The sequence below is a fragment of the Musca autumnalis genome, unplaced genomic scaffold, assembly GCF_047663935.1.
Source record: "Musca autumnalis isolate F117 unplaced genomic scaffold, ASM4766393v1 scaffold_1, whole genome shotgun sequence".
Classification (NCBI taxonomy): domain Eukaryota; kingdom Metazoa; phylum Arthropoda; class Insecta; order Diptera; family Muscidae; genus Musca; species Musca autumnalis.
In genome coordinates this window covers 118,320,394-118,342,568 of record NW_027411644.1, presented here as the reverse complement: position 1 = coordinate 118,342,568, position 22,175 = coordinate 118,320,394, and the positions used below count along the sequence as shown (strand labels likewise).

At 37.2% G+C, this 22,175-nt stretch overlaps 1 protein-coding gene across 1 annotated transcript in view; it reads right to left on the bottom strand.

The window, feature by feature from the left end:
• CRMP (Collapsin Response Mediator Protein) overlaps nt 1–20,275 on the bottom strand; it is a 34,123-nt gene extending 13,848 nt beyond the window's left edge. Inside the window, exons 1-3 of the mRNA XM_073990344.1 lie at nt 20,022–20,275; nt 1,995–2,096; nt 1,547–1,641 (exon numbers count right to left, since the gene is read on the bottom strand). Of these exons, the coding sequence (XP_073846445.1) occupies nt 1,547–1,641; nt 1,995–2,042 (143 nt within the window). The 5' untranslated portion in view covers nt 2,043–2,096; nt 20,022–20,275. The remainder of the gene's footprint in view (nt 1–1,546; nt 1,642–1,994; nt 2,097–20,021) is intronic.
• Nucleotides 20,276–22,175: the final 1,900 nt, after the last annotated feature.

Genomic DNA, 22,175 nt, shown 5'->3' with positions numbered 1-22,175 from the left:
ATTAAGTCTTCTTTGAGGCTACAAAACTTTACCACAGAAATTTGTCAGTATAGGTCCAGGTCTAAATCGAGACCCCTTCCTTGATACTTCGTATTTTCAATGGGTAGAAAAGCTCCACTAAGAAAATTATCAATATAAGTTCAGATGTTTGTATATTCCTTACATAAAGGAACCTCTAGATTTTAAGTATTTTGAATGTTATCCAAATGGACTGACTGTAACATGGTTTTTCGCAGTCTGAATGGGTAGAAACATCAATGTCCCATTGGTATTAAACCTGTTTTAAAATAACGAGATATTCTTCAGTCAGCGTGCAGAAGTGCTTAGTACTCCGCCGTTCTTACTTCATTTTTTATACCCTCAGCATTTATGATAACGATGGCAAAATATGCCTCATCGAAATACTGGTTTTAGACCCCCCAAGTATGTTTAGACGAAATGTGTTTCAGACAGTTTTAAGTCGATTTAGCCATGTCCGTCCGTCTGTCTGTCTGGCTGGCTCGCGCGCATGATAACTCTCGAACGAAGCAACCGATTCGATTTGGCATTCGTAATATTTTGTCCAAATTTAGTTTAAGTTCGAAGATGGGCCATATCGGTCCACTCCTTCGCGTACCTGCCCCACAAAAGTTCAAAATTTTTTTCTATAACACAATAACTCTCGTAGGGAGTAACCGAATTGGTCATAACTTTGGATATCGTAATATTTCTACGAGACATAGATCAAGTTCGAATATGGACTATATCGGTCCACTCCTTCGGGTACCTCCCACACAAAATTTCGGAAAAGTGCAGTTTAAGACTCACCTCGAATCCTTTTGATTTTTTGCTGTAGAAACTTGTATTCGCTGTCCCCATTACAACAGTGCAAGTTTTTTCAGGGGCAAGTCCATACTTCCTGAGAAAATGGTGTGAAAGCTGTAAAAACCCGCTACAGCACCATGTGTAGCGGATGGAGGGCGCGGTAACTCTTGAACGGATATACCGATTCCATCCAAAATTTGTCAATCGTAAATTTTTCCAAAGTTAAATCAAGTTCTAAGATGAGCCATATCGGTCCACTCCTTTGGGTACCTCTCCCACAATAGTTTAACATTTTTCGCTAAAATTGTGCGCACGATAACTCTCGAAGGCAGTAACCGATTTGGTCCATACTTTGGACATCGTAATATTTCTACGAGACATAGAACAGGTTAGAAAATGGACTATATATGTCACCTCCTTCGGATACCTCCCACACAAAATTTCGGAAAAGTTAAAATTTGGACCTCCTCCCGAATCGTTTTTATTTTTCTTGCAACAGGTTGGCAAGACACTCAAGGCACTTATTACGGTGGTACAAGTTTTTTCAGTGGCAAGTCCATACTACGTCCAAAATTCTGAAGACCCCCTAAATACATACGTTTTTTTGGGAAAAGGTGTATTAATTCACACAGGTGTTTCAATTCTGTCGACAAAGCCGACTGATACATTTTTACATTTTTAATTCTTGTATGACTGCATTCACCGGAATACCCCCTTACCAATGACAGTGTTGGATACTTACTTGATAATACCATCTTCTATGTAAACATCGGCTTTAAACATTCCATCGTCATTGACAACCTGACCATTTTTGATATAGACACGATTTTGAGCACTCTGCAAATGGAAAATAAATTAAAGGGAGATTTAAATTTTATTTAACAATTGCTGTTATATAATGACAAGTTGGATGGGCTTTGTTTATTTATGATTTAATAATTTGTAACGTTTTGTTTTTGCTGATAAGATTCAGGTAGAGCTAATATAATTGTCTTTGGATTGTTGTTGCAATTAATATTAATAACACCATTTTTATAAGCTGGAGGTCTATGTTTGGCTGTTTTTCAAAATGAATTGAATTTCATGTACCACGCTTTTGTATTTTTATGTTAATATCCAATGACTGCAATAGCTCAACATAGAATTGCTTATTTTAGCTCTGCAATTTATTATCAAACCTACATACATACCTGCAAATGGAGGGGCACCTTTTTAACGGGTTTGGGACTGTGTAACATAATTCTTTCCTATAAAATGCTGATGAAAAGGCAACCAACTTGTTTTGTTTAAATCTGTAAATTAAAAAGGTAAATATGTTTAGATTATTATTTTTAGTTTATTATTTCTCTCAAACACTGGATGATGTGAACCTTCTTCTTCCTTCGGATCAACACTAATTGATACTAATCACTTCATTTGACAACTTTGAAAAATTCTTCGTATCAGCTTCACTTGATGTTGTATTCTAAATATTATGTACATCCATCCATTCATTCTGATAAGCGAACATTAAACAACAATTGTTTTGTTTATGATTATTAAGCATTTATTATAATCGTATAAACAAAAATATTCACAGAGGGAGACACACATATTCCGTATTAGGTAAAAGAAAAAATAGTTTACCTCAAAATGCATTTACACTAGTGTTTATTATTGTGATGAATTGTTATTTAACGATATAGTGTGAATACAGGTTTATAGTATTTTACAAAGACTACTGACCGCAAGGCTTTAGAATTAGAAACGCATTAATAACTTTGTACTTGCCAGGGTATTGCTCATAAAGTACGAGGCAGGTTGGTTCACAGGTTTATCGAAGGTTTTATCTCTCAAACACTGTACTTAGTCATGCAATATGGTAGTAAATTATTCTTCTCTATACCACAGCCTTATAACCAAAGAGGAAATATGCTATTGATCTGGGGTTCTCTCTTGTAACGTTCGACCTCTCTTTCTAGATCATGCATTTCCACATGCCTGGGTGGGTGGTCCTATCCACCATATGGTGATTAGGATGGAACATCCGAGAATGTAATGCAACGAAAGCATGCCACTGTGTTGCTGTACTGGAAAAATCGTTGGCTCACCGGCTCACCATATCGATGGTCCACTGAAGACATAAGGAGGCGCCCTGTTGTAGTTACCACGGACTGACATATCGCGTTATATATGGTCAACAACATTTCTTTATCTGCACTCCAAGTGCTGCCGACTAGGGACTTGAGGAGCTTGTTCGTACATCTTAGCTTGTCTCAGATAGCTGTGGAAGTTTATTGTTGGAATTGTGCTAACATCGAGCATGACATTCAACTCTGTTCTCACCTCTGCCATGTGGTGAAGAGATCGGTTAAATAGGAGTTCAGTCTTTCATAAATGACATCAGGAAAGGTACTTGACGTCAAGATCGTACAATCATTCACATACGTTACGATCTCATTGCCGTCTTCAAGGCACCCCACCCTGGGGAATTACCTGATTCACACTTCGGGTTTGGACATCTTAGCTTGTCGCAGATAGCTGTGGTTTATTTTTGGAATTTTGCTAACATCGACCATCACATTCAACTCTGCTCTCACCTCTGCCGTCCATGTGGTAAACAGAGTGGCTGGCTGTAGATTTAGTAACGGACATTTGCAAATTCCTGAAAATGCCCGTCTAATATCTGTCGAGATGGCGGGCAGCTCTGTTGTCGTGCTGTGTTGCTTACGGAACCCATGTTGATGATCGGCAACTAGATAGCTATTTCTGACGCTGAGGAGGAGTGAAGCCTCAAGAGAGACAAAAGCGAAATCGGTCTATACGATTCACCTTTGCTGGCCGCTTCAATATCGGGACCACCCTGCCCTCCATTTTTCAGACTTCGGGAACGAAGTGGGTTGCTAACGATAGGTTGAGAACTTTGGTGAGATACCCGGCTCCCGGCTTATCCAGCTGTTTGAGCATTACCATGGAGGGCCAACGCTTTGGATGATTTAGTGTTCCTGATGACATTCGCAACATCATCCATAGTGAATTGTGCTGGTATTTCCTAGGTAGGAAAATATCTAATGCAACGTAGTACTCCCCTCTTCTCGACAAACTGTCGATTAAAATAACTTGCTCAACTCTTCGGATCACTCAGCGTAATGTTGCCAAACTCTTCTGAGGACCTAACTTCCTTCTTTCCAGGGTTTTAGAATGACCTAACAGATGATTTAGCTCTTTGACTCTGGGGTCCCTAGGGTTGGCACGACTCAAGCTCTCATCACGCTCATTTGCCAATGCAGCCAATATTCGACCAGCAGATACATGGCGAGCAGCTGCAACAGTGATGATGTCTCGCAACGTTCTTTCTGCTAACCGAACATCAGAAGGATTGGGCAGATATCTGAAGTGGTGATTAGTGAGTTCTCTGAAGCAAGGCCAATTAGTTTTCCAATGATTGATGGTGATTTGGCGGTCTGCTGAATAAAGACAATGACGGGGAGGAGGTCTAATACAAGTCACCAGGACACGATAGTTATGTCTGGCGAATAGTGACACTCTCCCCATTGTGCAAAACGTAGAGTTATCAATCTGCTCAGTCAGCACTATACCCCTCTGGTTCAGCAACTCTACCTCGGCAGTTCCACATCTGACTGCTATTTGCATTCATTCCTTGTAAGGGTCATTACAGCCAGGCTCAAGCGAGATAGGTCTGTATTGAGCAAACTGGTGCAATAAGAAACATAATGCACCACCTCCACTTCTGGCGTGATCCGCCCTTAGTACGTTTTAACCATTACAACGCTGTAAGCTGCAGTTATTGTTGAGATAGGTTTCCTGTAGCGCCGCGAACATGATATTCTTCTGACTTATGAAAGCCACTATTCCCTCGGCGTCCATTGCAATTAAAGGATGAACTTTCAAGGATTGGAACAACAACAACGACTGCTGTTAAATGCTGCGCGTGCGGTTGCTGTTGATGGGACTGCGGGGGAGTTTCGTAATCTGACGATGACTCACTGGGGGCTGTGTTCGCGCAGCATGCAACAACATAGTCCCTGTCGTAGCCCTTCGCGTGGACAAGTCCAGAACAACCCCTTAGATGCACCCACCCCCGACATCTATTGCATCTCACCGAAGTTCGGATATGGGTGAAGATGCGGTTGTGGCAAACCGTGCACAAATATATTGATCCTGGGCTTTCCTCCGTCTCGGCACGGACCAAAAGAATACGGAGCAGGCATTCCGGGATATGCTGCTCCCAACACAGAAAAACGAAACAAATACAAACACATGTACACTGCAGTGGCAGCCGCTGGCCGGAACATTGATGTTGTGTGATCCCGGGTCAATCCGGTACGAAAGAACTCGCTGCCGTGGGATTGCAGGTGCTGCGTGTGCGGCTGCAGTTGTGGGAACTACAGGGGAGTCGCGCATTAGAATTCCGACGACGACTCATTGGGGACCGTGTTCACACAACATGCAACAACATAGTCTCTGACGTAGTACCTCCCACGGACGAGAGACCAAAAGAATCCGGAGCAAGCATTCCGAGATATGCTGCTCCCAACACAGAAAAACGATACAAACACAAACATGTGTACACTGAGGTGGCAGCCGCTGACCGGAACACGGGTCTTGTTTGGTTAGGGTCAATTCGGTATCGAAGAACTCGCCGCCGTGGGTTTGTAACAGCAGTTGTTGACCCCTCCTCAAATCCAAGTCATTTTGTTGATTCCTACATCCGGCGGCCACATTATGTCCTCAGTTATCGAGAGCATATAAACTTTGATACGATCAAAAATGTGCCTCACCGAAATCTGTACTCCGTTGCAGACAAATATTGAATGGAATTGGCCCTGCCCGTCCGTCTGTCGCACAGTGGTCGAAATCACTGATCTAGCGACACGAAATTAATAACTTGAAAACGAATGGTGATATGTTTCTGAACTTTTGCAGAAACGTAGTGTGTGTCCGTGGGTAATAATGGACTAAATATGAACAACATCTAATATTTTGGTATAGCCCCCATATAACAGTACCTCCCAATATTTTGTGTTTTGAGGATTTTGTCCACATTCTCAGACCAAATAAGCTGAATTTTGGCATTGGAGCTTCTCGTTGGCTATACATCTTCTCCACCAAAATTGTGAACATAGATCAACGTTTTGACATAGCTCCCATATTACTGTACCGCCCGATTTTTGAAATTTTGAGGTTTTAAGCTACATTTTCCATGCATTTATCAGCAAGATGTGCGGCTATTTGCAGCCAAAAATTGATTATACGGAATCTAGGAAGTCTAATTTAATTTATCGAAAAAGAATTGGACTGGACATTCGAGAACTTTTGTAGTTACGCTCCATTTAGCAAAAGTATATTACACTAAAAAAACACAAGAAAAATAAGAATTTTTGAAAATTTATTGCTATAAAACTTTTTTACTCCAGGCTCCAAACAATTTTTTTCCATTTAATTTACACCCTTCTCTATTAATTAAAAATAAACTTTGTTTAGCTTTATTAAGAATTTATTTAACAATTAAGCAAATATGAAGTTTAAATATCAACAATTTTTATAAAATCTGATGCAGCAAAGTTGCTTGCATTGGATAGTGAATAGCTGAGACAATATTTACAACAACAACAAAGTAAAAACAAAATATTAGTCACCAGAGTGTCTATAACAGATACAATGGAAAACATTTCTCAATTTTATAGTTTGATTTTTTGACTTTCGTGCCACTAGATCACTGGTTTCGACCAGTGTGTATCGGTCAGGATCAACCGATTTGGTAAAACAATTGGTCCTTGTAATTTTTCTTCTCGACATAGATCAGGTTCAAATAGTGACTCTTAAAATTAGATTCAGTTTAAGACCACTTTTCCTATCGTATTGAAATTGAAATTGCCGGTATTCGCTTTGATCATGCCAACAACATTATATTTTTGCTAGCCAAAGCCAATACTTCCTGAGATATGGAACCCAAAATGTCATAATATTTTAGGTGACTCCTTTATACCACTCTCGCTCTATAGAAGTATTTGCGGTTATTATTACAACGCTATAATCTGAGTGTCCATACTCCATACATGGTGCCGCAGAATTTCAGGATCTCTGCACTGGCGATTGAAATTAATTTTTGGTGGAACCCTTTATCACAGTTCTATGTGGGGTATAAATAATTCTTACTTTTTCACACACCCAATATCAACAATTGCTTTATTCTTTCACTTTTATTAGTTTAGCCAATGATAGCGTTTCACATCCGCAGGGGGCCTCATCGCAATGTGTAATTTAAGAGTTAACTAACAGAGTGGTGCCAATAATTGCGAACACTTAATTGTCGGCTAGATAAGGACGCGATATAATATTTATAAGTAGATATGAATGTGTTTAAAATTGCATACAAATTTAATAATATCGTTTTATTTTGAGAGTGATATGAAAAACACCAAACCCGTTAATTTACGTACATGTGTATGTATGGTCAATAAAACTGATGAACTGTTTCTTATAATTATTAAATTAGTCTTGTGATGAACATAAAACATTATAATATCTTTTGCAATTTGTATAGACTTAATAATTTATTTCAAATGTGTGATATTTAGGCTATTTTGCGTGTGTGGACTTGTACCACATTTCACAGACATATTCTGTGATGTGCGATGGCCCAAACATTTTGTGAACCATGGGAACGCACACAAAAACTAAAAAAGATGCATCCGAAACATGTGCATCATGATGCTACCAGGCCAATGGACCCGCTAGGCCACTACCGCATTCACTGATGCAAATGCCAAGTGGGACAAACGAACTACAAAACAAAAATCGAATGATTTATTTTTAGCGACAACATCACTTTTTACGCTGTTTGTGTTGAAACGAACGAAAAAAAAATACTTTAAAATTTTATATTTAATATTTGGTCAAGGGCGTTCATTTGAAATTATTTTAGAATTGGGTTACAACGAAGACTGAAGATGTCTTCTGTTTACGTTGAGAATTTTAAAGTTTTCTTTCAAAATTGTGGAAAATAAAGCAAACAGTAAAAGAAAAAAATTCATTTAGACAGATGGAAATACTGTTGATGTTGATGAACATTTGTTTGGGGAAAAATACTTAAAATCTTAGTAATTTAGGGCCCTTGAAATTTCAAGAAAATATTTAATTGCTATGCCTTCGTTAAAAATACTCTAATGCAAGCATGGTCACATTTGGCACGGCGGTGCCGATGATTTTCGGCAATTTACACGCACACGACCCGAATGCACAGAAAGAGCGTTCAAAAGAGAACAAATGTTTTGATTTGTTATTGTTTTACAGCTTGTGTGAATACAAACTTACACACTGTTATATGTTGTCAATATTTTGAATACATTCACATTTTCTCCGTTCTCTTTTTGGTCATGCCTGCTCTAATGACATACAAAAAATCATTAATTAATTTTAACAAAATGCTTTTTTCCGTTTTATCCCAGTTTTCATTTAAACCACTTTGAATGTGGAAGTTGTTAGAATATCTGAGGTATTAATAATGGCTGTTAACTTCTGACGTGGTATTTTATTGGGGTTTTCAATAGTAATGGGCTTGTCATTGTCTGTTTTTTTGGGCGATTAATTAAATCAATTTTGTCGTTTAAAGAGTAGATAATTCAAAAAGGTGGCGTACTAATTAACCATGACCACATACTAATTACTTTTTTTCAGTTCCAGTTACAGATACCAATTAAAAATAATAGTTTAAAAACTTTTTCAATTTAATTTCAATTGAAAATAACAATTTTACATCAGAAAGAGAAAAAAGCGGTGGAAGGAGACTGTTAACATAATTATATCGTAAATACTTTATAGAGAAACATATTTTTCTTTGAGTGTAATAGGGTTATCCTAGTTATCCAGATCCTTGAAACGATCTGGATTCATCTCAAGTGGATATACCTAGCAAACCATTCGTACAGACATCGTAGCGAAATCGGTACGAAATTCGGATGTTACGTCCAATGTTGGATCCGAAATCGTAACGATATCTCAACGAAAGTTGTATGAAGTGGTTGACATAATTTCGAAACGAAATGTCGGAGCGAAATCGGATCGGTTTGGTCAGATTTCGGAACAAAATCGGAAAAATGTCCTTGGGAAATTCGGAAAGCGAATTTTTTCTTCCGAATTCTCGTACAGATTTTTGAACGATTTCGGAATAATGTCGTATGAAAATCGGAGGTACCTTCCGAATGTTCTCAAAGATTTCGGAATAATGTCGTATGGAAATAAAAGGAAAAATTTGTTCTTTAATGCCTTTTTTATTGATCAATTTTTCTTTGTTATGTTTTTTATTGGAAGATGGTAATTTCAAACGTTTCTACCCAGCAAACGGAGCAAGCACTCCGAGACATGCTGCTCCCAACACAGAAAAACGATACAAATACACTGAGGTGGCAGCCGCTGACAGGAACACGGGTCTTGTTTGGTTAGTGTCAATTCGGTATCGAAGAACCCGCCGCCGTGGGTTTGTAATAGCAGTTGTTGACCCCTCCTCAAATCCAAATCATTTTGTTGATTCCTACATCCGGCGGGTACATTATTTCCTCAGTTATCGAGAGCATATAAACTTTGATACGATCAAAAATGTGCCTCATCGAAATATGTACTCTATTGCAGACAAATTTTGAATGGAATTGGCCCTGCCCGTCCGTCTGTCGCAGAGTGGTCGAAATCACTGAACTAGCGGCGCGAAATTAGTAACTTGAAAACGAATGGAGATATGTTTCTGAAATTTTGCAGGAACGTCGTATGTGTCTGTGGGTAATAATGGACTAAATATGAACAACATCGGCTAATATTTTGGTATAGCCCCCATATAACGGTACCTCCTGATATTCGGTATTTTGAGGTAATTTCAATCGTTTCTACCCACCAAACGAAGTATCGGATGTCCGACACATCTGAACAATTTCGGAAGCAAAATCGTTCAAATTCCGATTTCTTTTTTGACGACAAACTAAAATGAAACCTACCTTTTGCTGTAAGATACATACAAAAGGTGGTTGTTGTACAATGGGAAATTTGTTTCCGACATTTCGATCTGAATTCGTACCGAAATCAGAAGCCAAACATTGGTATATTCGAAGGGAAATTTAATTCCAACATTCTCTCCGAAATGGGAAAAAATCTGAACGAATTCTCCAAGAAAAATCGTATCGAAATCGGAACGAAATCTGAACAATTTTGATTCCGAAATTGTTCAGATGTGTCGGACATCCGAAATATGCAACATTACATGCATACATACAACATCCCCGTAGCCTCCCTCATATCAATGAGTGCAACGATATGGGACCTCAATGATATGTGATTTCAATGACACGGGACCTACTTTTTATCGCCGAGTCTGAACTGCGTGTCTTACGGCATCACTTGTAGAGAAGTTTTTCATGGCTGAAATAGTTAGGAAATGTAAGCCAGTATTACACTGATGGGGATTTGCCACCATCGAAAAATTGTGTATTCTGGTCAGAGAATGGACCTTCTGAGTACAAGGCAGACATGCTTACCATGCTTGTGGGGGAGGTACCCTATGGAAAATACCGAAATGAACCATTTTAGAAGTTAAACTAAATTTGTAGATTAGTAGATCTAAAGTTTGGGGGGAGGTACCGGAAGTTGTGGACCGATATTGCACATCATCAAGCTAGGTTTGGACAAAAACCTTTCGTGCTGTTTTCTCAGGAAGAATGGAGTTGTCCCAGAAAAAACGTGTACGGCCGTAATTGGGCAGCGAATACAACAAAAATCAATCAAAGCGAATCGAGATCAGGTCTTAAGCTGAACTTTTCCGGAATTTTGTGTGGAAGGTACCCGCAGGAGTGGACCGATAGAGTCCATATTGGAACCTCATAAATTTCTTGATGTGCAAAATATGGACCAAATCTGTTACTCCCTTTAAGAGTTGTGGTACGCACAATTTTTACGAACATTTTTGAACTTTTTTTGGCGGAGGTACCTTTAGGAGTGGACGAATATGGCTCATACTTGAACTTTAACTAAGTTTGGACAACAAAATACTACCGCTAAAGTTTGGACCAAATTGGTTGATCAGTGGTGCGATTCTCTAATTCATTTTTTAAATTACCTACAAAAATCGGTCGAATAAAATGATTATAATTTCAGTAATTAACGATATATTTTTATTTTTCAAAATAGTCTGGCTTAACCCCATTGTTGTTGTTTTAATATTTAAAACAACTAATTTATTAGTGGAGAAGGTTTGGCATTGTTCGCCAAGGGGTAAGGCAGGGAAGACTAGTTTCGATCGTCGCCACAGGATCTCATCAGTTCCCTTGTTTTTTGTTTGTGGATATTCTCCACCGAAGTTATTATTCAATAACTTCTTCAACAAAAACTATATAACCGATAACTTTAATCCCAGGGCTATCAGAACGATTTTGTAACTCCAATATTTATAATAAGACAAATATCAAATAGCACAAAAATGTAGCAATACCGTCAATAGTTTATTTAGTAAGACAAAAGCAAATCCTAAAAAAGAAGACAAGTGCAATGTAGTTTATAAGATCAAATGTAATGGGGACGGAGCCAACATATGCCCGAAGGTATATGTTGGCACGACAAAAACAAACCTAAAAACTAGACTATCCGGACACAAGTCGGATCAAAAAACAGACAAACCTTTAGAACAGAAGACGGCGCTAGCAGCACATTGCACATTAACTGGACACAAACCAAATTTTAAAGATGTAGATATATTGATACAAGAAAATAATTACAAACGACGTTTTACAATAGAAATGTTGCATATAATAAATGTCCCGAATGACCAAAGAATGAACTGCAAAACTGACACTGACCACTGTGCACATATCTATAGGAATTTAGTTCATAAGTATAAAGAGAAAAAACTTTAGTTTAGCGTAGACAGTGCAGCAAAACTGTGGCTTTTCTCACAAAATGTAAATTTGTGTCTTGTAATTTGTTGTTATCTATTTATAATATATTGTGTTTTTCGTAGAATATCCCTGAAGATGACTGTCGATGGCAGTCGAAATATTGGAAACAATAAAAATTAGAGAACAAACAATAAAATAAACATTGTTTTATTCGAACGACCTTAAGCCAACTAACCCTCAACATATAAAAACTTGTTATACCCAAACATCAATCGTCAGCTCGAAGTACAAAGGTGAACCAAGAAAAAACTTCAATGAGAAGTTTTTCTTTGGCAACCTCACACAACCCTGACGAAAGTGTTTACAGAACAAAGGAAACCTTCTTCACTTCTTTTTTAATTAACGATATTTTTATATATTTTTTTTTTATTAATTTAATGACATTTTTCGGTAAGTTAGCTACGACTACAAAGTATTCGTAAAGTTCTGCCTATAACAGTGTTGTCAACTTTTATTTCAACTTTTCATTAACTATTTTTCGTTTTAATTTTACCGATTTTTTGTCGGTAACGCAAACAATGAGTTAGAGAATCGCACTACAGTTCTAGAGTTATCGTGTGTCCCCTTCACTACACTTGGTGGCTAGGTATTATTACACCTTTCGGGCTATTTTCTCAAGAAGTATGGACTTGCCCCTGAAAAACGTGTACTGTCGTAATGGTGGCAGCAAATACAAGTTGTTACAAAAAATCAAAACGAATCGAGAGGAGGTCTTAAAGTGATGTTTTCCAACATTTTGTGCAGGGGGTACCAGAAGGAGTGGACCGATAGAGTCCGTATTGTCTAGTAGAAAATCAACAACAATTTTATTTATATAAATATTGGGACATTTCAAAGCTCATATTAACCGCTATTAAAATTTCAACACATTTCGGAGAAGTGCCCATAAACTGGATAAATGCGCAAATGTGTTTTGAAGTTTTCTGGAGGAGTTACCTAAAGGAATGCACCGAAAAAGTCCGTCTTGGAATTGGAGTGATTCCCTTCCATAGCCAACCATCAATTTTAGTTGGCCATCATTGGATTTTTTAGAGCTTTTGGGTCATTATGTCTGGAAGCATGGAGATGGCCAAAAATGTTGTATCGTTGTAATCAGAATCTCTAAGAATACCTTAGATAAAAATTTCAAAACAAACCTCAATCGGCCCTTCAACCGAAAATGTTTAACTTTTATGAGCGAGGCACCGAAAGAAGTTTCCCGATATAATCTATGGAACTTGATTTAAGTTCGAGTTAAATATTACGATGTGCAAATATTGGATCAATGTCATGCATTCCTTTCAGTCATTCTGGGCAATATATCGTGCCCGCCAGACATTTTAGTTGGTCACAGAAGGATTTTTCGGAGCTTTTAGACCATTATGTCAGGATGTATGGACTTACCCATGAAAAACATTATATCACTGTTAATAGGACCACAAGGAGCACCATCGGTAATACTTTCCAAACAATCGTCGTACAGCCCTTAAACTGAACTAAAGGGGCGACCCCCACTTGTAAATTTCAGAAAATCGAAAAAAAAATTATTTTCTTATTACAAAGTAGAAGTAGCACAAAATATGTGGTAACATTTTCAAGTCAATCGGAACAATATTGCTTGTGATATGAACTTTGGAAGGCAAATTTTTATTGTATTTTTTATGCAAAATAGAAACTAAAAACGTCTTTTTGAAATCGGTCGTACCATTGTGGGGTTATTAAGGACATGAACATCTAGTCCTTCATCGGTCGATATTATTTTTAATTTTTGCGCTCTTTTTATGACCAGAAAACTGCAGTTTTTAAGCCAAAGATTGAAATTTTGAATCTTTTGGTCCACCATCTCAGTAAAATCTAACATTTAAAAAAAAAAAAAAAATCATCGGTTAAGGATTTGATCTTTATGTTCTAAATAAGCCCACAAAAATATATGACGATCGGTTAATTAGTTTTCGAGCTAGAGTTGACACCGCAAAACGCTTTTACAAAAAAAGGGTTTGGTGGACGGTAATTTGCCACAAACCCACCTAATATTTTCCTACGAAAATCAGACACTAGATTAAGATGTGCTCTTTCAGATGGGTAAAAATTCTACCAAAAAAAGATTGGTAGTTTTCTTGAAAAAAACAAGTAAGAACGGTAACCACAAGTTGTATTGAAGTAAAATGGAATAATTAGTTTCCTTTCGTGTATGAAGAAGACTTAATACTAAATTTCAGCAATTTCGGTAAAACAATGTGAGGCACCATTCTATGGGGGCTATTTCAAAACGTCGATCTATACCGACAAATTTCTGACGGAAAGTTTTTAGGCTCAAAGAAGACTAAATACCAAATTTCCTATATCTCGGTAAGAGAATGTGGCTAAAACTTAAAAAATACCGAAAATCAAGAAGTACTCTTCAATGGGGATATAGGAAGACGTGGGCCTATACTGATAATACTCTTCTGGAATATTTTATATTTCGGTGGAATATTGAGGCTAGAACGTTCAAAATACCGAAAATCGGGAGGTACCGTTCTATGGGGGCTATATGAAGGCATGGACCGATACCGACAAAGTTCTGGGGGAAAGTTTTATACCACCAACGTAGATTAAGTACCAAATTTCAGCCATTTCGGTGTGATAATGAATCTAAAACCTTCAAAATACCGAAAATCGGGAGGTACCGTTCTATGGGGACTATATGAAGGCATGGACCGATACCGACAAAGTTCTGGCGTAAAGTTTTATACCACCAACGTAGACTAAGTACCAAATTTCAGCCATTTCGGTGTGATAATGAATCTGAAACCTTCAAAATACCGAAAATCGGGAGGTACCGTTCTATGGGGGCTATATGAAGGCATGGACCGATACCGACAAAGTTCTGGGGGAAAGTTTTATACCACCAACGTAGATTAAGTACTAAATTTCAGCCATTTCGGTGTGATAATGAATCTAAAACCTTCAAAATACCGAAAATCGGGAGGTACCGTTCTATGGGGACTATATGAAGGCATGGACCGATACCGACAAAGTTCTGGCGTAAAGTTTTATACCACCAACGTAGACTAAGTACCAAATTTCAGCCATTTCGGTGTGATAATGAATCTGAAACCTTCAAAATACCGAAAATCGGGAGGTACCGTTCTATGGGGGCTATATGAAGGTGTGGACCGATACCGACAAAATTCTGGGGGAAAGTTTTATACCACCAACGTAGACTAAGTACCAAATTTCAGCCATTTCGGTGTGATAATGAATCTGAAACCTTCCAAATACCGAAAATCGGGAGGTACTGTTCTATGGGGGCTATATGAAGGTGTGGACCGATACCGACAAAAAAAGTTTTATACCCCTAAAGAAGGTGTGGACCCATACCGACAAAATTCTGGGGGAAAGTTTTATACTTCCAAAAAAGACAACGTACCAAATTTCAGCCATTTTGGTAGGATAATGAAGCTAAAACCTTAAAAATACCGAAAATCGGAAGGTACCGTTCTATGGGGGTTACATGAAGGTGTGGACCGATACCAACAAAATTCTGGGGGAAAGTTTTATACCCCCAAAGAAGACAACGTACCAAATTTCAGCCATTTTGGTAGGATACTGAAGCTAAAACCTTAAAAATACCGAAAATCGGGAGGTACCGTTCTATGGGGGCTATATCAAAACGTGGACCGATATATCCCATTTTCAATACCAACCATCCTACAAGTACCAAATTTTGTACCAAATTTTGACTCTCTATCTTTAAAATTGCTAGCTGTATCTTGATTTCAACAGACAGACAGACGGACGGACAGACGGACATGGTCAAATCGACATAGAATTTTATGCTGATCAATAATATATATACTTTATAGGGTCTCCGACGAATATTTTGATGTGTTACAAACGGAATGACAAATTTAATTATACCCTCCATATGGTGGAGGGTATAACAAGTAAAAAAGTATCAGTCGGCTTTGCCGACAGAGATATACCCTCAGCCTATGCAAAATGAAACACTTTTTTCACAAAAAACTTATGTATTTAGGGGGTTTCAAAATTTTGGTCGTATGAACCGACAAAAATGTTGATTAGGATTAAAGTTCAAAAATTTTGTGGAAAAGGTACTTAAAGGAATGGACCGACATAGACCATGGGGGTGCCATAGGGGGTTTTTACACCCTTCGGGCTGTTTTCTCAAGAAGTATGGACTTGCCCCTGAAACAACTTTTACCATTGTAATTGAGGCAGCGAATGTAAGTTGCTTCAACAAAAATCAAAGTGATTCAATAGCAGGTCTTAAAGTGAACTTTGTGTGGGAGGTACGGGATGGAGTGGACAAATATAGTCTATATTCGAACCTGATCTATATCTGGTAGATATTGTTACGGAATTAGATTTAAACTTATGTCCGTGTAGACGTTGTTTTATTCCCCGATACGATTTGTACCAAATAAAAGAGGGTTCGTTTTAGATTACGTTTCTACAATGCTTTATTTACTTTATTACACTTATTCGGAGCTGACTGTTATAGCAAGTACACAGCTTTACTTTACTTCTTTACTAGTCGATGTTTACACTTCGGTATAAAATTCACAACTGCTCACTGTTTGGCCGGCATCTCATATTTATACCCAAAATCTCCTTGGTCTAGAATTATCTACACAATCTGGCCACATCTCGAATCTGTGCAGCGAACACACAGAGGAACATTCGCACTAAGCGAACAACCATACTCACATACATACATGGGGGAATACAATTGGACGACAAGCACAGTAATGACGTAACAACAACAAACAAGTGCAAAGAAGTAACAAACTAAACAATAATTACATGATTATGGCAAAACAAAATAAAAGCACATTAATGAAAGGTAAAGTAACATCTAGAATAATGAAGAGAGTTCTACATGGTAGTTGTTGTTGCTTAAATAAAGTAAGTGCGTAATAAAAACTTTACGTTACAATTCAAATTTTTAAATTAACGGAAATTAAACTAACTTAGACCTATCAGTTACATTCGTAACAATATTATGAGAATGTGCAAAGCATGGACCAAATCAGTTACTCCCTTCAAGAGTTATCGTACGCACAAATTTTCCGAACATTTTCGAACTTTTGTGGGGGAGGTACCGGAAGGAGTGGACCCATATAATCCATCTTTGAACTTGAACTAAGTTTGGACAAAATATTACGAAAGCCAAATTTTGGACCGAATCGGCATATCCGTTCCAGAGTTATCTTGCGCTCCAACCACTACACACGGTGTCATAGGGTTTTTTGTAACTTTCAGACTATTTTCTCAGGAGGTATGGACTTGCCCCTAATGAAACTTACAGCGTCGTCTAGAGGACAGCGAATACAACTTGCGTAAACAAAAATCAAAGCATTCGAGACCAGTTCCTAAACTGAACTTTTCCGAAATTTAGTGTGGGAGGTACCCGAAGGAGTGGGCCGATTGAGTCCATATTGGAACCTCATCTAAGTTTGGTAGAAATTACACGTTGTGCAAAGTATGGACCAAATCGGTTATTCCCTACAAGAGTTATCGTGCGCGCAAATTTTGCGACAATTTTTGAACATTTGTGGGGGAGGTACCTGAAGGAGTGGACCTATATGGCCCATCTTCGAACTTAAATCGAATCTGGACAAAATATTTCGATACCCAAAATTTGAACCGAATCGATTGATCCGTTCGAGAGTTATCGTGCGCACCAGCCAGCCAGACAGACGGACGGACATTGCTAGATCTACTCAAAATTGTCTGAAACGGATATCGTACAAACATACTTGGGGTCTAAAACCATTATTTCGATGAGGCACATTTTTGGTCGTATCAAAGTGTAAATACCCTCTTTAGCATAAAGGCTGAGGGTATAAAAATAATTAAAAATTTTCTTTTTTGGGGGTCGCCCCTTAAGCGCAAATCTTAAGTTTTTGCGAGAGAGGTACCCGAATGTGTTGCCCAAATACATCTTTTTGAAAACTTGATGTGCGTTTGGAAGAAATTTTACGATGTGCAAAGTATCGGCCAAATCAATTCGTAAGTTTTCGTGCTCAATGACTAATTTTAGGTGGTGCCGAGTGTCTGAGCTGGTTTAAAGCAAACATAAAGCCAACCTCTATAAACATCCTAACGGACAAGCAAAACAGCAATTAAAGCTACGAGTATAACAAACAAGGCAGTGAAATCAACAACTGTATTGGAGTGTAAAGTCAATTAAGGACTAACATGATGGGCATGGTTCGGTAAACATTATATGGGTACCAGGGATTAGGGGTAATGAGATAGCTAACTCTTTGGCACAACACACCAGGGGTCAAACTACGGTAAGCCTACATAATGCTAAGCCTTTAAAAGACGCGCGCGAATAGTGTTAAAAGTATATCGATATATTCCTCTAGAATAATGAAGACAAAGGGAAAGATATAAAAATCCCATGGGGCAACCCAGATGAGGACAAAACAAAGTTCTTACTATTTATTAGTGAGCAAAAGTGGCATTAGTAGATTTACAAAAGGAATGTGTCGGAATCCTTAAAATACCGTAAATTGAAACGTATCTGTATATCGTCACCTGAAATGCCCAAAGCCCAAAGCAACACCATATGTTTTCAGGAGGAGAAAAAACGTTATGAAATGAAAAACTGATTTTGTAGAATATCAATCTTATGAGGGCGAGTATTTGGGGTATTATCAATCATGCACGAATGGGAGAAGGTAATGAAAGTAAATCCGCGAAAACGCTTAATTTTGGGAACCGTCATTACAACAACATCTGCAATGTTATACCATTTTCCGAAATGCCATTTCTTGAATAGAATCGTTATTTTTGAAAGCAAAAGCTTAGAATTTTGCCAAAGCATGTATTTTAGATTTATGTATCAGACTCCATCAAATGGAAACGATGAAAAAACATGTGTTTATCTTGACAATATTTTTAGTTGCATAGCATAGTAGCTCAACACCTACTACGAACCTCTCCTAGAATGTTAATATTGATATGCACGGTGCGCCTAAACCAACTTTAAATGAAAGGTGCTTACACCTGGGAAGTTTTTGAGGCATCTAAAACTACAATGTTCATAGATGAGAAAATTAAAAAAAATCGCCGGAACGAAATCAAAGTTCATATTGTTAGGGGTTTTTAGGTTTTCATGATTTTTCTTGGAAACCGCAAGCCCTATCGAAGCAATAATTTTATGTATTCTCTAAAAAGTCCTTCGAGTTCAGGTCTTTCTAATAGGCGCATAATCTCATGGAATTGATGACAATGATTCCCTTGCCAGTCAGTCCATTGTCATTGTTCACGAACAATGATCTTATCTGGTTAATATATTGGGTAGAAAGTGTGGTTCTTACCGATCGAATTTGGAATTACAAAACATTCCTTTTATTTACAAATACTATTAACACACTTTTTTCTCTATATGTATATTCAATATGAATACACGTATGTATGTAAGTAGCTGTAACCCCATATCGATTGCATTTAGTAAATTGTTATAATTTATTGTTAATATGTACATAATTTATTTATGTATATATAAAATTAGGATGGGCGATTTGTATGGAAGGAAAAAGATCATAATGGGCCATTCGCGTTTCTAATTCTTGGGCTTGTACTGAGCAAAAAAGTCCACTAAACCATATGTCTACGGTGAAAATCGAGCTTCCCGATTTTGACTTGTAGTGTTTTTCTTTTTTGGAAAAATTTCAATTTTTCTTGGGTGCATATTTCGTAAACTATTTGAACTATTGACCCAAATATAAAAACGTGATAAAAAATTGTGAATTTTGAAGTTTTTTCTAAGTAGTATGTTCAGAGAAATTGTAGCACGAGACAATAGCTACAACTTTGCTGTTGTAAATAATTAAAAATTTCAAATATGTACTATACGAAATATGAGCCCAAGGAAATTTGCAATTTTCCAAAAAAGAAAAAAAAATGCAAGTCAAAATCTAGTGGTCTAGTGGGCTTTTTTGCTCAGTGCAGTCCTCAGAATCAGAAAAGCGAAGGGCCCATTATGATATTCAAATCGGCCCACCCTAATATAGATACATATTTTTATTTTAGTATCATTTTCATTTTTATTGGAGATTGTTTATGCATATTGGAGGACAACAGATAATCACATCCATTGATTTAAATCGTAACAATTTATTATATTTTTTTTAGGCACATCTAGATTTGTTTTGTTTTTGTTTATTTTTACAAATTTCACTTTCACATGCTGATGTACACATAACAATATGAATTTATTTAAAAATAACTTTTTTATTTTTAAATCTTTTTTATTATCTCATAAAAGAAAAACAAATTCACCTTTTTAAAATTAAAAAAACGGCACCGTAAAATTTCAGAATTTTTTAAATTCAAGAAATAATTTTTATTCGAATTTTATGTTTAATTTTCCAGAAAAATCGTATCAAAATTGTTTTTCACTATTTTTTCTGTTATAAAACAATCAAAGACCACTGCCGTTCACCGAATTGTGTTTCTTTAGCAACGCCGCGCCAACAAATCGATCCGAACCGATCTGATCACCACGAATGTTAGAATGGAAAAGCTAGAGATGAAAAAATTGAAATGAAAATGTTGAAATATACCGACAACAAAAACAAAAAAAACATAAAATCTCTAGTTTTTTGTGTTTTTTGTTTTGAGAAAAACAAACTGCGGTACACACCAGCTCTCGTATAAACACATACATATGTATGTACATACATATCTACCATAGTCTCAGCAAAAATAATTCATTGATAGGCCGCCGGCCGGGTAATCGACCAAACGTCCAACCGGACGATCATAATTACTATAAATCTCACACTTAGGTGGGAAAAATACGAGAGACTATCTAGCCACGACAAGTGATTAGCGAAATACCATAGCGAGCCAGCAATCTGGCCAACGAAATAACATATTTATCTCATTCGCCCGGCGTAAGTTGCCAGATGTTGGGTATTTTCAAACATTACACTAATTTGCAACTGCCTCCGACAACAAATATTTAAAGCATTTTGTGAATCCAATCATATTTTGGGATTCCATTTTCAATAACAATTGTAAAACGAACATAATATGTACATATTTAGGATTCACTGAATACCTTTGCAACAATTCTGCTTACAGATAGAAAAAAACAAATGTTTACCATATGTTTCCCAACGAAAGAAATTTTGTCACATATCGAAGAGAGTAGCTAACCCATCACTCTGTTATCCATCCCTAATGCGAGACTCGTTTTCATAAACCTTTCTCCCAGCCAACAATTTTTGCCGAGATCGTACCGAATTCGGATGTATTTTCTGCACAAGTTTCCATTTCTGATGCCGTAATCGCATGCAAAACAGGTCCGAATTTGTGTGAAGCGGTTCGCAGAATTCGGAACGTTTTGTCGAGGGAAATTCGGAAAGAACATTCTACTTTCTACACGAATTCGTTTAGAATTCGAAAGATTTTCTGATAACACTCTGAACAAATATTCGAAAATCTGAAGAAAAAGAATTCTTTTCGGAGAATTGTTTCGAGATTCTGAAAATCTTCGGAACAAATTCTAAAAAAATTCTAGATATTTTATCCGTAAATCGGAAAATATTCTCATGTTTTATTAGATATTCTGAATATTTTCTCCTAAAATTCTCAATGTTTATTAGGATACGATTCGAATTTCTCATCGATTAAATTGGAACTTTATTTAAAATATTTGTTGAACTTTTTATTATTACAATGTTGATGAAATAGTATTCGTCGCTGCTGCCCACTGAATTGCACATTTATAAAATCATAAAGCACAGTCCTTGCGAACAAAATTTCCATTTGATTTATCTAAAATAGAAATAACAATATTATAAACAACGCTTTAGAAAATGTGTATACAATCTTACACTTTCATTTATTGCAAAACATGTGCCAATTTCATCACAAAATAACTTGTTCCGTTACGTCTTATTCACTTAACAGCTGCAAAATAACTAAAAAAACAAGCAATATCGTGAAGACACAAAAAATCTCTCCCTTGTTCGGCAATTTTGTTCCCGAGAGAGAGAGAAACGAATCAAAATTTCCCATTAGAGTATGTGCAGATTACTCGCAACATTTTCGAAAACAAGCGCACGAAAGTGTGCAGAAATTATTAAACGAAATCTTGCTGAAGATCACTTCAATTTCTGAGGGAAATTTTGAGAATTCCGTACATTTTCTGAACAAACTTTGGAAAACCTCTTAAAAGAATCTAATATCAGAGCGCTCGGCAACAATTGTTTACTGGGCTATTGAAGGAACATTCAATGTCAGTCACATGACATGACACAATCGTCGTTTAATGACGTCGAAGTCAGTTCTTCGAAGAATCTGTAACTTCTAGAAGACGCATCCCCAGGTGAGTGATCAAAGATTGCCTCCAATTTTGGGTGGTACGAGGGAAATCAAATAATTCCCGCGGATCAACAGGTAGAGTTTTGTACTTGACACGGCGGA